At 37.5% G+C, this 16,850-nt stretch overlaps 1 protein-coding gene across 7 annotated transcripts in view; it reads right to left on the bottom strand.

Moving 5' to 3' along the window:
* ZDHHC21 (zinc finger DHHC-type containing 21) overlaps nucleotides 1–16,850 on the bottom strand; it is a 37,161-nt gene that overhangs the window by 14,972 nt on the left and 5,339 nt on the right. For 6 of the 7 annotated variants that reach the window (XM_008632563.2, XM_017732881.1, XM_017732879.1 and 3 more), the window contains 5 exons: nucleotides 14,081–14,279; nucleotides 13,185–13,283; nucleotides 10,468–10,579; nucleotides 9,346–9,484; nucleotides 760–876 (listed from right to left, as the gene is read on the bottom strand). In XM_008632563.2, the coding sequence (XP_008630785.1) occupies nucleotides 760–876; nucleotides 9,346–9,484; nucleotides 10,468–10,579; nucleotides 13,185–13,283; nucleotides 14,081–14,234 (621 nt within the window). In that variant the 5' untranslated portion in view covers nucleotides 14,235–14,279. The remainder of the gene's footprint in view (nucleotides 1–759; nucleotides 877–9,345; nucleotides 9,485–10,467; nucleotides 10,580–13,184; nucleotides 13,284–14,080; nucleotides 14,280–16,850) is intronic. The other variant, XM_017732884.1, reaches the window with a different exon arrangement.

Raw genomic sequence — 16,850 nt, forward strand, 5'->3', positions numbered from 1 at the left:
AAGAATTTCAGCAGGCAACATCATAGACTCTTTCAGCATGTATATATCCAATTAAAGTACTCTCTCTGTAGTGCTGAACAGTATTTTAAATATTTGTATGGATTCTCAAGATAACTTTAACGAATTTCTTGGCACCTATTAACTTCTAATGTACAGAACAGGACGTTACGCCAAAAATAGCTTGTTTGTTGTACATATTTATTACACTACCAAATTCCAGTTAAATCCATTTAACTGGAAAATTTATCTGTGCAGTAGATTTTTTTCTTTGCATCTCTAAATGCAGAATATGCATCTCGACTGTAAACTGCACATTATTACATTCTACAGTTTAGCAAATAAAAAGATGAACATAAGCATATCTATCAAAATACTTAACAAAGAGGGTGTGTTCTCAAAATTTGATTTCTTAGTGAGCCTCACTGTCACATAATTTTGACCAGGGTACACAGGAGTTTAAAATGAAAACAAAAAACACACAACTACATACATTGTATACTGCACAATTCCAGGACAAGGTATGAGTTTATTTTACTAATAAAAATCAGGAAACTGACTTGAAAGGTGAAATTATTAGACACTTGTTTGTTGGAAAGCTTCTCAGACTTCACTGGTGTCAAGAGGCTTGACAGAGCACATATCAAGCAAGTGCCTTGTAGTGTGTTTTTCTAGTCTTCCCTTAAATGCAATCTGCTTTTCTGCTTTGACTAATTGTACTGAAAATAAAACTAATATATACTTCTAAAATTAGGTACTTACAGTGAAAATACCCATTAGCTGAGTGTAAAAGAGTCGACTTATTCCACCTAGTATTATTAGACCCATGAAGGCAGATATTCTTAGGAGAGCAAGTTCATGTCTAAATACAAACACATCCTAGAACAAGACAGAAAGAAAAGAGAGACTTTAGCAGCTACAACTTAATTAGTCTTTGAACCAAGTGGAAATACTAGATGCAAGGTGTAAGAGGTGTTCTCAAAAACTAAAAGCTGAAGGCAAATATTGGATTTTGAGCTACACATCATGGATATATTTATTTATGTTTTAAAAGTAGAAACCAATAATCTTTTCTTTATACATGTTAACAGCTGGCAGTTTATTTTGACAGAATGTTAAAAAAACTCCTACAAGTAGTTGAGGTTTTGGGAAAAGATCAAGCTCAATTGGATTATTTCTGAATCTTTCATCTCAAACTGTGCCAGATTGCTGCACAAAAGCTACATAAGACAGGAAAACTACTCTGTTAAACAGTCTGATTTATTAAGACTCTCATACCTCAAGTACCACGCATAGCACGTTTCATTTTTACAACACTTCTTTTGAAAGAAAATAAACAACACTCCAAGCTTGACTCTTGAAGATTATACCTTCAAAGTCCAAGTATCTGCATTGTTCTCACTGTAGTGCTGTCTATTATCCAACATAAACTTATCTCCAACTTTTAAATTTTGGCCTTGAGTGGATTACTGTCACTTTGGATGCACAGTAAAGATGCTTCAGGATACAGAGGAATATGGGTGTATTTGATCAGCTGCATTGGAAAGCATGTTCTCATCCAGCGGAATATATGAGAAGCATTAGACAGTGTTATGTAATGTCTTCAAAGGATAGAGCACCTTATTTTTATCACAGAACCTTTTTACGTGGCACTTACATTACATGTACTCAAGTTCAGACCCCATTCTCTTATTTGCAAGTTACAGTTATGTTCTTAAGGCTGTCTTTTGAATATACACATCTGTTTTTCCACTTACAGATGCTAGATCATGGCAGGAAAGTATCAAATCTTTCAAGTAAACTTTAAATTACAACCAGAATATAGAAGAGAACTGAATGAAAAACAAACAAACAACAACAACAACAACAACAACTTATTTGAGGAAGTGTTGATTTGAGGAAGACAGATTGCGAGTTTTAATTAAACAGAGAATAGTTAAAGCAAATTATGTTTAGTAAAAAAAATCTGATTTTTCATTTAAATAATTTCCATGAAAGTTCAAAATATAAACCCAGGAAAAAAAGTTTAGACTGCCTACTAAAGCTGTGAAGAAAGTCAGTATTTAATGAGCAAGTATAAATCATAGTTTAAGTATAAAAATAGTTAAGCAGCTAAAACAAAAAAATCCCCAGCAGTCTTTTCTGAACTGTAATGATGCATCCCCTCTCCCCCTCCCTTGTTAATACTGGCCTTTCTTGCTACTGTAGAAAATATATTAATTTCCACTTTTTTAACTCTTCTTACTCATTTAATGACTTAATTCAAAGATAAATCAACTCCAAATAAAACCAGTCATACTATACTTTATTTCACTTTCCATTAGCTAATGAAAGCTTTAAAAAAAAGCAAGGTAAGACACAACTTCAACTAGTTGTAAAATACTACTTCTTCATATCTTCATTGGTATGTTTTATTATATTAGAAATGTTTTGATGTATTCAAGCTCAAGAGTGACACAGAAAAATAGAAGAGTGCCAATGCAAAGTTACATTCTGAATGTAGTATCACACTCCACCATTAGCTCCCCCTCCAACCTTAATTTAAATGAGTTCCTTCTCTTGAACATCATTTTCAGCATGAAAAAGATCCGTCACTTAACATATGACAAAAGAAAATCCTAGCTCACGGAAGGGAGGCTGCATTTTCATCCGACTTTTAACCCATGTTAAACTAGAGGTACAAAAAAGGATAGACCTTTCACACTAAAGATCACAGAATCACAGAATGGTCTGTGTTGGAAAGGACCTTAAAGATCACCTAGTCCCAACCGCCCTGTGGACAGGGACACTTTTCACTACAGCAGATAGCTCAGAGCTCCATCAAATCTGGCCTTAAACACTTCCAGGGATGGGGCATCAATAAATTCTCTGGGCAACTTCTTCCAGTGCCTCCTTAGCCTTTGAGTAAAAGATTTCTTCCTAATATGTAATCTAAACCTACTCTCAGTAGGTCAGTTTGAAGCAATTCCCCCTTGTCCTGCCACTACATACATGCTCTCTTTCTTGTGGGTTCCCCTGAGGTAATGGAAGCCTTCTCTTTTCCAGAATGAACAAACCCAATTCACAGAAACATGGAATCATTAGGGTTGAAAGGGACTTCTGAGGATCCAGTCCAACCCACCTGCCAAAGCAAGGTCACCTAGAGCAGGTGACACAATGCATCCAGATGGATTTTGAATGTCTCCAGAGAGGGAGACTCCACAACCTCCCTGGGTAGCCTGTTCCAGTGCTCTGCCACCCTCAATGCAAAGAAGTTCTGCCTCATGTTGAGGTGGAAATTCTTGTGCTTGAGTTTATGGCCATTGCTCCTCATCCAACATCAGTGTTGGGCAGCACTGAAAAGAGTCTGGCACCATCCTCCTGACACCCATCTTTGAGATATTTGTATGTACTGATGAGATCCCCTCTCAGTCTTCTCCAGACTAAACAGGCCCAGCTCCCACGGTCTCTCCTCATAAGAGAGATGCTCCAGACCCCTGATCATCCTTGTGGCCCTCCACTGAACCCTCTCCAGTAACTCATTGTCTCTCTTGTGCTGAGGAGCCCAGAACTGCACACAGAACTCCAGGTGTGGCCTCACTAGGGCCGAGTAGAGGGGGAGGATCACCTCCCTCGACCTGCTGGCCACACTCTTCCCCATGCACCCCAGGATGACATTGGCCCTCCTGGCCACAAGGGCACTGCCAGCCCATGGACAGCTTGTGATCCACCCAGAGTCCCAGGTCCTTCTCCACAGGGCTGCTCTGTAGGAGGTCAGCCCCAGCCTGTGCTGGCACTTGGGGCTGCTCCTCCCCAGGTGCAGGACCTGACACTTGCCCTTGTTGAGCCTCATCAGGTTTCTCTCTGCCCAACCCTCCAGCTGATCCCGGCCCCACCACCAGAGCTTTCAGGTGGGCCAGCCACTCCCCCCAGTTCCCCTTCCTCCAGGTTTTTGATAAACAAGTTCAGTAAGATTGGTCCCAGTATTGATCCCTGGAGAACACCACTGACTGCAGGCCTCCAGCTGGACTCTGCTCCACTGATGACAACCCTCTGAGCTCTGCCTTCAGCCAGTTCTTGATTCACCTCACTGTCCATTCCTCTAACCCACATCTCCTGAGCTTACCTGCGAGGATGTTATGGGAGACTGTCAAAAGCCTTGCTGAAGTCAATGTAGGCAACATCCACTGCTCTCCCCTCATTGACCCATCTTGCCATACCATCACAAAAGGCCATCAGATTGGTCAAACATGATTTGCCTTTGGTGAGTGCATCCTGACTACTCCTGATGACCTTCTTTTCTTTTATGTGCTTGGTCATGGCCTCCAGAGTGATCTGTTCCATTGCCTTTCCAGGGATGGAGGTGAGGCTCACTGGCCAGTAGCTTCCTGGCTCCTCCTTTTTGCTCTTTCTGAAGATGGGAGTGACATTGGCTTTCCTCCAGTCATCAGGCACCTCTCCTCCATTATTTTTCAAAGAAGATGCAGAGTGGGCTTAGCAACAACATTTGCCAACTCCCTCAGCACCCATGTGTGCCTTCCATCAGGGCCCATAGATTTAAGTCTGCCTAGCCAATCTCTAACCAAACCCTCTATGGCCAAGGGCAGGTCTTCCTTTCTCCAGCCTTCCCCTCTTGTCCCCAAGGTCTGGGTTTCCTGAAGGATGGCCTAAGCAGTAAAGTCTGAGGCAAAGAAGGAATTCAGTTACTCAGCCTTCTCTGTGTCTTCCATCACCAGGTAGCCCATCTGATTCAGCAGTATCCCCACATTTTCCCTAATCTTTCTTTAGCTGTGTTTTCAAGGATTTATAGTATTCCTTTAAAGCAGCACACTGTACTGAGGACAGAGCTTTCAGCCGGAAACACAGGACTATTGTATCTGTTCTAGAAGAGACCATCTTCATAATTTTTCACTTATAGTGGACGATTGATTTATTCAATCTTTATTCTTTACTGAAATATGACACACAGAGAGATGAATACACAAGAAAATACATTAAGATACCTCATTTTTCTCTTGGGGAATGATATATTACGTAACACATGCTAACCTGCTTGTCTGTGCTCAATTGTAAATGCCTGGGATGTCCACCCCAGCCTGATGATGAAGTCAGTCTATTGACTTGGCTATCACAAAACCAGTGTAGAATACAAAAGAAAGCCAGGCTTTCCAGAAAGCAAACTAAAAAACATAGACCGCAGGTTTTGTAGGAAGAAAGAGGAAGGACTTAATTCAATCAGTATTCAGGTACTGTCCTTATACTATACTGTAGGAGAGCAGGGTTGGGTTCGTTTTGCAGAATGCTGAGAAGGAAAATTTTGATGTTTTCATTTTTTTAAAAACTCTCCCATCCTGTACATAATTTCATGATTCTATGAGAAAAGGCTTCCTTTAGACTCTCTTTACAATATAAATGAACTTTGGATGATACATATTTCCAGATTTTAGTTAGTACTAGTCAATGCATAATATTAATATTCCTGCAAAAAAATCCTTTTCTGAAGTCAAATACAGAGATTTTTAACTGCAGAAACAGGAACAAAATAAAACTAAACCAGAGCAAAGGGGCCTAGGGTTTTTGTATGTCAGGGGATTCTGCTATGACAATTATTGTAGCAACATTTCTAGGAAACAGAATGTATCAGCAGAATTTCTTTTGCTTAAAAGATTAAAAGCCTTCTATAAATAACGTAAATATACTGCCAAACCTTTTACTTTTGCAGTTTGACCAGCTGTATCTAGAATCTGTGCCAGCACAGCCAGGGAGAGAACAACTATGTAGTGATGAGAAGTCTAGTATTTTTTCTTATCATCTCACTACTCACAAGATTGACTACTTCCCAAAAGATACAGGCTTCCTGACATTGATATTTTTCATGAAGATGTAAAATGAAGACTATTCCTGTGTTAGCCTCTGAAAATCACCAAAGCTTGCAGAAGAACTAATACGATGATTTTACTCAAACTATCTATTTTTCCTGGGCTATCATCCCACGTAGTCAATCTAATTACCCTCTCCTTTACTTCTAGCAGTAATTGCACTCCTCCTGCTGGACAAACAGAGGCAACAACCACAATCTCTTTCTGGCAGTTTATAAATTACAAGAACAAAGAATACTATGAAGCAATTTTCTGCAGCAGGAGGTGAAGCTGAAAGATTTCATCTCTATGGAAATGGCTTCCTCCATTACCTTTAAAGCTATCACCCTAAACTCGGAACACTTAATTAAAACTTTTTGGGGTTTTCTTTCCTGACCCTTTAAAAATAAGTACACAACTTTGATTCAGATAAAAGATACTAACATGCTGATCAAATCTGCACAATGCATTAATCAGTACTGTAGTAAAATTATTATTTCACAACAGCACTAAAAGCAATTTTAATTCTACAGCTTCTGTGTTATGTACTACTTTATACCCGAAGAATAAAAATTCAGATGAAGGCACATTGCCAAAAAATTCATAAGTATTTTTAATGAGCAAGAATAAGCTTATTCCAGATGGCTGTTTAGGAAAAAAGTCATCCAGTTCTTTGAATCTGTGCTAAACACTAGTCCCTGTCAATTCAGAAAATGTAAGCTCTCAGTTACAGCCATAATTTCTACACAGAACAGCGCTTCTGTGAAAGGCTGAAGGTACTGCACTCTGGGGATGCGCTGGTACTTCAGGTTTAATTAATCTACAAAGATAAAAAGAATCTTTCTGGATGCTCACCTAAAACCCTAACTACTACTAAGTCAACCTTCTCACTGGTCCTGTTCATCTGGTGTCAAAAATACATAGTTCTGACAAATTGTTCGGCAGCACAAAGCTATAGGGTATCACATCCTTAGCAACATTTTAAAAAATCAGCTTCATGGGACTCTGGTGTCATCTTACAGGCAGATATATTGACTAGTCATGCCAACAAACTATTTTTAGATTTCTCTACTTCACTATGTGCTCTCCAGTTCTGCAGCTGAAAAACTGAGAAAGCTGAATACTATCCAGTGTTACGCTATACTTAACAAAGGTCTGAACAGACCAGACCTGCTGTGTCTACTGTTTTCCTATATCATATAAACATATTATTTCTCTGGGGAACAGAATACTGTATGCTATAACACAGATCCAATTTTTAAAAGGAAGAGTGTCATTTGCAGTGTCTACATATAGAAATTGATAAAGCCAAAAAAACCCCAGGTAAAACTAAACAAAACTAAACAGAAAAAAGTACTCAATTTCTTCCACAACTCTCTTTATACTTAGGCAGCCAAACACAGAAACCTGATCCACTCTTCGGGCAAACACATAAAAATAATTGTTAAAATTAAATTAATTAAAATAATTGTTGCACATGTATTCCGCCTCCTAACCTGTCGCCTATCAAAGGGTAGATATTAAAATTAGGCCTCTCTCCAAAAGACTTCATATGAATCCAGTTATACTGGCAAGAACAAGTTTTATACATATTCATATTCATTTTATGAACTGTCATCATTAATAATTATTATCACCTCTTTAGGTACTGTAAAACATCTGAAGTAAACAAGATTTCCCTCTTCCTCTCTTGCACAGACCAGCTCCAAGCAAATAACCTGGTTACCTTTCATACTACTTTTAAAAAGCAAGGTTAACAGACAGAACTTCGGCTCATTACCTAACACAGTGTAATTATACATAATACATTCAGGGACCATTCACAGTAACAAGAGAATAGCCTACCATGACATAATACTACTAGAAGCTTACAAGTCTGTTTCAGTGCCTATGGAAAGATGCTCCAAGAACACAGCAAATTCTTTTCTGTTCCATATTTCTAGAGTATCTTAAATTACTTAAATGGAAGTATTGATGTAGATGGACAAAAATGATTAAATCCCTTTAGAGTAAAAATTTTTGAAGGAAGATTTACAAAAATCCTCAACTTTGGTATATTCCATATAATAAAAAGTTGGCATCTATGAATTTGAATATAGCACTTTTATCAGTTTTGGATTATCCAAGGAATACAGTCTTCCTACACTTGCAGCTCTCCTTTGCCCCATCATCTTCACATACACTTTTATAGGAACATCACATCCACTTCAGACTGATACAGGAACAAATAGGAAGCTTGGAAGACTATGCCCCATCCTTTTCCAGAAGCAGAATTTTTCGCAAAGTGAAATTCTTATATAGTGTAGGATACAAAGTCGTATGACAAACTTCAGTTGTTCAAAATAATGGAAAATAGGACTTGCCTTACCCACAATGAAAAGTCAGGTTCCAGTAGCCTGGAAAGATGAGTATGACATCATCAGCAGAGAACATGCTGGGGTGTCATATCAACAGAATTAAAAAATCTGCCACACCCCAGTATTTGGAAAAAATCTCCACAAAATTTAGAATGCACTATCAATATCTGAGATAATCTTATTGTCTTCACTTACAACATTGGCAATGTTACCTAATTTTTAAAACATTTTAAATGTGTTTTCTAAGTTTTTCTCTTTAGTGTAATTGTATTTGTTATAGTCCAGTACAAATACAAAGTTCATTTCAGATTTTGTCTAGAAGTTTTTATGCTTCTTCATGAGCAAGATGGCATAACAGTTTTCTTATAGAGTTCTAACTTTCCTGTTCTGGCACTTTTAAGCACTGAGCAACTTTCAAGCAAACCTCTTCAATATTCAGAGTATTACACATAATAGATATAAATGAGCACCAGACACATCAACTTTACAATGCAAGTTTCTTAATGCAAGAAATTCCTTAATTTTTTACTCTACTCCAGTCTGTAAGTCCATCTTCTCTGTGTGTACAACTGCCTTTTACTGAGGACAAGCCATGGAAATACCATAACTATTTATATATAGTCCATATAAAACAAACCAAACTTAATTCTCCCTTAACCCACATAACCTTTTCAAAGCAACAGAAAATACTGCTACAAAACCAATGTATATTTTTCCCCTTGCAGAATGTTCATGTGTTTTTCTCCTTTCTTAAAAAAGCAATATCAGCTTTCTTAAACAGGATATTAGGATAGATATATATTCTGCATAAATCTACTTCAGAGAAAATAAAAGAAAATTTGAATACATCTAAAGTAGTTACCTTACTTCTTCCCAGTACTCATAATCACTTCCAAAGAAATCTAACTGGTTCTGTCCTTTCCTAGATTTCTAAGAAAATTAGTGTGTTTTCAACACAGAAATCATACACCCTTTAATAAAAATATTTTGTTACTTACCATAAATCAGTTTGCTTACTTAATAACAAAGAGCTAGTTGAACTCTATTCACTGTCAACAACTGAGCCATCAAAAACGTGTAGTAAGTAGAAGCCAAAACAAATTACATTGCAATACTAGCTATTCGTTTGCTCCACAGAGGAAACAGGTTCTTACCCAGTTTTCCTTTTTCAGAGGCAAAAAGTAGTAGTAATGGCAGAAATCAAGTATCAGTGTATAGGAACTAAGGATCTGGGTGTAGAAACACAGCTGTAAAAACAGCCAGTGATTGTCTTCACCAACACAATTATTAATCCTGCAGAGAAATAAAGTGTGTATATATAAAAACAGAAACACAAATACTTTAACACTAAAATGATACCGTGAATAGAAGATTTTATGATTACTTATGGAGCAAACATAAGAACTACTGGATCCCTTGCACTACCACTTAAAGTGTAGGTTGCACTACTGAGATCACTGTTTAGAACAAGAGACATATTTCTCTGTATTTTCATATAACAAAGATACTCCTGCAACTTTAAGAACTCTAGTAATAAAATTGTTTTTTTAAAGTCTGTGAAATTTCCCAGTACTATGTCTTATCTTTTGCTACTCAACACATTTCAGAGGTTGTGAACTACAGAGAGTCAAAAAACTGACAATGCAAATAAATGTTTTAAAATAAATGTGATCACAGGCTACCCCAATAACAAAGAAATATGACTTAGAAATGAACCAAAGGTACAGAAGACAATAGCATCCCTATTCAGAAACTCCTTCTACATACTCCAGCATGAAGGAGTAAAGGAAACACAAGGATTCTAGCTATATTAAGTACAAGATCAAAAACCTTTGAAATTGGGGCATAGTCTGCCTCACAGAAGTTACGTGGATGCAATTTCATACAAGCATTGGCACAGACATCAGTACCAAGATAAGCCAGAACGACAGAAGCACTATACTAGTACTATTTTCTGAAGTAGCAATAACTTGACAAAAAAGGTAGTTTTAAAAATGGCTAAATCAATATAAGGGAATCCTGATGTCAGTTCTGTCCTCCGCAGTTTGTCTTGCTGGAAATGATACCTTGAAACTACTTTTGAAACGCTTATTTTCACTTACTCTGAGTTTTACAGGTTGACATATGAAAGCTCAAATTTATTATTTCCCAGCTTTAAATGCCTAAATGATTAAGCACAAATTAATTAGGACAAATGAACAGCAGTCAAGACCACAAAGTTAAAAATTATTCACTACAACAACAGCAGACTATAAGAAGAAATGTGCCAGTTTTACCATGGACAGTGGTGATCCATCCTCCTCACACAATGTCCACAGCGACTGCAATGGTGTGAACGCTTTGGTCTCATCATATTGCATTTGTTACATAACTCCCAATATTCTCGTTCTAGGTGAAAATGTAAAGATACATTAGAGAGAGTCAAACTCAGTAGCGTGTGCTCATAATAAATCTGTATGCTTGTGATTCTAATTAAAAAAAGAATCTTACTATGATCTGAGAAGAATAAGCACCACATAAAAATCTTTTTCCCACTGTGACCTTAATTAAACTGGAAGATATTACCGCTACTCTGTGCCAGTTTCCTTCTCCAAAACATTCTCTCTTCCTATAAATTTCTACAAAGTAATTATTACAGTACAAAAGCTGTCACTCAAACAAGGAATACTGTAACTCAATTATTTTCTTATGTTTCTACTCTGAAAAGAATTATCTGCTAGACAGAATCATGATACAATCTCGCTGTCATTCCAGAACCTCCTGAGGAAATAGTGGTACTGCTAGCTAACTAAAATATGACACACAATGAACACTCCAGGAGCATCTTCTTGCTCAAAACATTTTACAGACATGTTTTAAAGGACTAATCTTTTAAAAGCTAATCTTCAGAGGTACAGAGTAGCTGAAAGTACCAGGAGCTACTATTGCTCATCTTTGCTATTATTTATCTCAAATTGCACCATCCAAATTAGAGGAATTCTTTGAAAATGAAAATTCAAATTATATTGAAACATATAAGATTAACACTGACATTAATTCCAGTCACAAAAGCATTTATTTTCTGTCTTTAAGAAAAACAGGTGGACAACTGAGAAACTTAAATACTTCAACTGCTCAACTTTGTTCCTACCTAAATAAACTTTTCTTGAGGCACAGATATTTCTTGTATTTCAGGGGTAGGAAAAAAAAAAGGAAAAAAAGCTTAATATTTACAGTAGGGCATTCTGAAATTTTGGACTGTAAAACACTGTCCCTATGTAAACAAAATAAACTTATATTTAGCACTTCTGAGCCATATGCAGGTAGCTCTAATCTGGTCTTCCTTGCTGCAAAATAACATTTGGACACTGGAAGTAAAGAAGCCCAGTATCTGAGATCATTAAACTAGCAATAATGACAGATGGAAACTGATTTACAATCTGTTCCTATAAATCCAGTGTCACAAAGGTGTCACTCACTAATAGGGTAGCTACCACCAGAGTTCAGAAACACCCAACTCATTTTTTAATACAATTTATACTATGCAAAAACATATCCTCCTGTCAACCTAGAGGATATAAGAATAAATGAAATGCTACTTCCAAAAGTATGAAACCCTTGATATACGACACACCAAATCAAAATATCATGACCTAGCCTAAACGTTTCACCTTCAGAAGTACCTATATAAAATATCACTGCCATATGGACTGAATGGAGCATGCAAAGGTTGGAGGGCTATTCTAAGAGATACCTTAAATTAGAAAGCAACATTTTTCTACAAATGGATTTTGCACTGGTCCTGGTATTTTGAAGGTAAATTAAAATTCCAATATAAATATAACTGTCTATAACTGTTCTGAGTGCCTTCATTCTCCAACTCAGGTTGCAAAATCCATGTTGTTCTTCCTCCAGCAAAAACTCTGACTCCAGAATCCAAGTCTGACACCTTACAGTTTACTGGATCAAAGGATCAGTTGCCAGAAGCAGAAAGAACACTGGCATGGGATTTTCTGCAGTTAGTGTTGACACATCTGAACCCCAGGGAGATACACCTCCTTCTACTATCAGCTGCCTACTTCATGCACAACACACCATCAGCACTAAGGCTAAAAAGATCATGTTTCCAAACACATCATCCTAGATTTTCGGTAACATCAGGAAGAAGTGCAAAATTTTATTCTGGGCATTAACCACACCTGAAGACTGAAGTATTCACCCTCACTGCATGTGATACATTTTCTTCATTCATGAGGTGTTATCTGTTATTGTGACAAAGCTCATGCTGTTTAACAGCCCTACTCCATTCTAAACTCTTATGTAAAAGCTCTATGCATTAGATAATAGCACCTAACAGTTCATACAAATACTGTCTTTCTCTGTGGAGAACCCTTAAGGTTTTAAATTTCCTCCAACTTCTGGAGCACTGGATACCATACAGGAATTGTGAGATAAATTTACAAGGACAGAAAGGACTTGCCCTGTTAAGTTGCTACCTTATAGAAATGCAATGTAACCAGCACCATGGTTTCGTTTTTTTGTTAAAAGCCCATACAAACATAAGACTCTGGAAAAAAAAGAGTAGGTACCACATGGCTAAAATCCAGCATAGGACTACCTTCCACCACCATTTTCAACATCATATAAATTTACTTAGAATTAAAATAACTAGCCATCTCTAAACATTTTTCATTAAATACTATTAAGCTAGTAGCATATGCAGTATGTTTCAAAGTCTAAAATGTAAAAAAATTCTTCCTGTGGAAGAATTTCCTAGCAGAAGGTCCTAAATAACTGAACCTTCTGGTAGAATGTAAGTTTTAGAAAATGAAGTTTTGAGATTACAAAAGGAAAAGTGCTAGAAATTTACAACTTAAAAACAGCGACATACTAACTTTATTCAGTAGGGACAGCTTATGGTTTCCATTAAATCCCACAGAGTCAAATTTATTCCTAACTATTTTGAGGATATAAAATAACTTTCATTCAATTATATAGAAACAATTTAATGTACCTGTAATTGGTATCTTTGGATTTTCAGGTAGTTTTCCTGGATCTGCTACTGAAGCTCTAAATAATGAAGCTATACAAAACAATGAGCAGAAGTAATAACCTAAAAAAAAATAAATAAGCATTTGTTAGTCTTTTTCAGATGTACAAAGTACACTACATCAAAAATATAGCTGCTCCAGAACTGAGTTGGAAAATACTCAGCCTTCTCATTCAATTCCAGGTATTTTTTTGATACTAACATTAAGTACTCCCCAATAAACAGAGTGAAAAAAGCAGTAAACAGTTCCGGTAGCACCAGCAGGTGCTACTATGACTGTACCACTGTTTTTGAGAAGCTCATCCACTGTCTCACCACACAAACACCAATCATTCCACACCTCAAAGCCTCAATATGAAAGACATTCCCAATAGTGCATTTTCACTTCGAAGTTTGTTCCAGCCATAATTCAAGCCTTTTCCCCAGAAAACCTATCAGCAAAACTCATATGAGCTGACCCACCCAGGCACGTATGACAAAGCTAACAAAATTTAGTTTGTTGCCAGTCATCAGTACTATAACCCCAAACTCTGACAGGCACTGAGAGATGTGGACCCGAAATCCTGTCAATAAGTTCTAAGTACAGGACCTGAAAGCCACATGCAGGCTTTTCACCGGTTTCTACAAAAACAAGTTCTACAACAACACCTTTGAAATGGTGTCTCAGCTTGCCAGAACACAAAAACATAGGACACATCCCACTACTCTTAGCCTTTATCTCACCTTTTGTCTTTATCTTTCACCCTAGTTTTTATTTAACAGAAAATTTGTATATATATATATATATATATAACTATATAATATATATATGTTAAGTGGAGACACTATTTTATTAGTAGAAAAAAGTTAAAAGGACTTACACAAAACTGCCACAACCGAAATATTTCCCTCTTCATAATGAGGAAAAAGGATGACCTTTGGAATGAAGATTGTATTGTACAGCCACACGAAGATAATTAGGCCCATGCAGCACCAACCCTGAGGGTCAACCACAAAGTGAATTCGTTGCCCCATTGAACACAAACAGGCAATAAATTGTCACAGCCCAGGAAGATAATCCTAAAGAGATAAATAAAAATATGTATTTTTTAAGAAGTCTAAACTAACTAGTATAGCGCAACCTACAGGGTTCATATATTCAAATTCACACATTCAAATAAGAAAGAAAAAAACCTGACAGTTATTGAATTACATAAAAACTTACAAACATTTCACATACATTTTTCGAGCACCAGGTAGCAAAATATTTTATGATTTCATTAATTAGTCGTATCTGGCTAGAAAACAGTATTTACCACCAAGATGCAAGTAAAACCACTACCTGGGAAAACCATTAAGTAATAGGTAAAGCAGCAACTATCAGTCAGCTGGCAGCAGCAAAGAAAACCCTTCCATCAAAGTAAAAAGTTCGCAAAGCAAATAAGAAATACAGGGAATGATTTATGTTCTACAAAGATTCACCCTGCCTACCTATTGTAGTTTCCCCCTACATTTCATGATTGCTTTCTTAAAGCTTTTATACTAAAACAGACAAAAGCTTCACTAAGAATTTGGGTTTTCCTTGCTTAAAAAACCTCCTTCATTATATTTATAGCAAACCAAGAGAGAAAGGAGTCACTACCCCAACATGTTTCACACAGGTTACTAAAAGGATCACACAGTAGAACCTTTTCTATTAATCACATTTAAAACTTCAAGGTTTCCATTCTTACATTTTAGTGTGCTGGGTTCCTTTTTGTTTGAGACTGAAGAAACCCCACCAAGTCCTACCATGTGAACTTCTGAGCTTCATAAACTGATCTCCATAACAACACAGCACTAAGTCCTAACCACTATTCTGCACAACTTTCAAGGGAGGGATTACTACTGTTATTTTTTTTGTCAGACTACCTTCATACACATATTTTCATATTGCAACACACACGTAAATCCCAATCTACTCTCCTACTCATTAGTTTCCCCAATTTCTGGGTTTCAGGAATCTTGTCCATTTCTGATGGATTTCTTTCATTCCTTTCAGCTTCTACTTGTTGCATTGAAATTTTGTTCATCAGTCAGACATCTCTGGTTCCAGGGGTTTTGCTTACTTGTTTCATGTTTGACTGTCCTCAATTGCATTCTAAATTTCCTTACTTAATATTATTCATAAATTTAATTAATGTCTTCTTTGCTTAATTTTTAAGATTTCTAATCAAAATCAGACCCAAACAAGCTGCCTTTTCCCCACACTTTTCCTTCGCATTATTTATCATAACCCTTTGTTCACTAGCCTCTAATGTAACAGTGTTCCCATTCAAGTATAGCAGAGTAATAAACATTTATTTTTACGCTAAAAATATACTGAATTTCCTAACATTTGCTTTTAGAACCATGTTGTATATTGAATAAAACTGCTGTGCTGTTAAAACTGGTTTTTAAGTTCACAATAATCGTAAAACCTATTTAGGCCTATGATTTCTTTTAATACGTAGCACATGTGCACTACTGGCTGTTACATACATAGTATTAATACACTACACACTTATGTACAGACTCCAGACACAAAATGATGTGTTATTATACTACTGAATCTGCTAGTTCTTAACCTATCTGATCTGTACGCTAGCTGCGGCAACCAGCAGCTTTAGAACAAAAAACCATTTTATGTACTTCTAAATGTGCACTGATGAAGGACCTGTCTCATCAAGCAGACAAGTTGTGGGAGAAGGTGAGCAGACTGTGTTGGGGTCTCCTCCCCCCTGCCATGTAGTCCTGGGAGAGGGGCTCTGGGGGGTTCCCTGCCCCTGGTCAGCCTCGTTCCCCATTGGTTGGTTTGTGTTCCCCTGCGCGGGCAAGGACCCTCGGGTCCCGGGATTGAGCAGTTCCTCGGCAGAGCCCCGGCCATGCGGCTGGAGAAATAAACATCTCAGAAACATCTACCAAGAATCGGTCCATATATATTTCTTTTCCACAGTCTCCTTGTTTGGTGCATTGTGTTGCAGTATCCCTGCTGTAACAAATGGTAGAGAATTGCGAGCAGAACGGTCACCGACCCCTAAGCAACTGATTTGTGAGTAAACCCTAGAAACTTCGGATTCCTCTTCTTAATTTTGTTTTGCTGTTCCACATCTAAACTATGGAAGAACTGTGGAAAGACTCTTGGCTCTCAGAGCCGCATATGGACATTTATCTTAAACTTGAAAAGATTATTGAACGATTTGTAAATTTTAGCTTAATTCAAGCTCAAAAAAGAACTGAAACACTTCCTGGCATGGTTGTTTAAGAACTTTTTCTATGTTTCTTGGGATTTAATTCTTACCAAAGACTTTTGGAACACCGTTTGGACACAGTTAAATTTTGAGTCAAAACATATGCTGATGGAAGAATATTTTCGTGAATATTATTTAATTACTGAGACTGTTGAGCAATGTCAGCTGTGTCCTGGCGAAGGGAAGCCTGGCTCAGGGACCGTGTGACCCAGGCCACGTGCAACGAGCCCTTTGTGAGCAGCAGCGAGGCAGTTCCCACGCACGGGCAGAGCCACACAAGCTGCAGGGTCGATGGCGGAGCGGTGCATGGCAGGAGCGGGGCGACCCGACAGTGCCCTCCCAGCCCCGCGCAGAGCGTGGTGGGGCGAGCCCTGTGACAGCC

Source organism: Corvus brachyrhynchos, unplaced genomic scaffold, assembly GCF_000691975.1.
Source record: "Corvus brachyrhynchos isolate BGI_N302 unplaced genomic scaffold, ASM69197v1 scaffold194, whole genome shotgun sequence".
NCBI lineage: Eukaryota > Metazoa > Chordata > Aves > Passeriformes > Corvidae > Corvus > Corvus brachyrhynchos.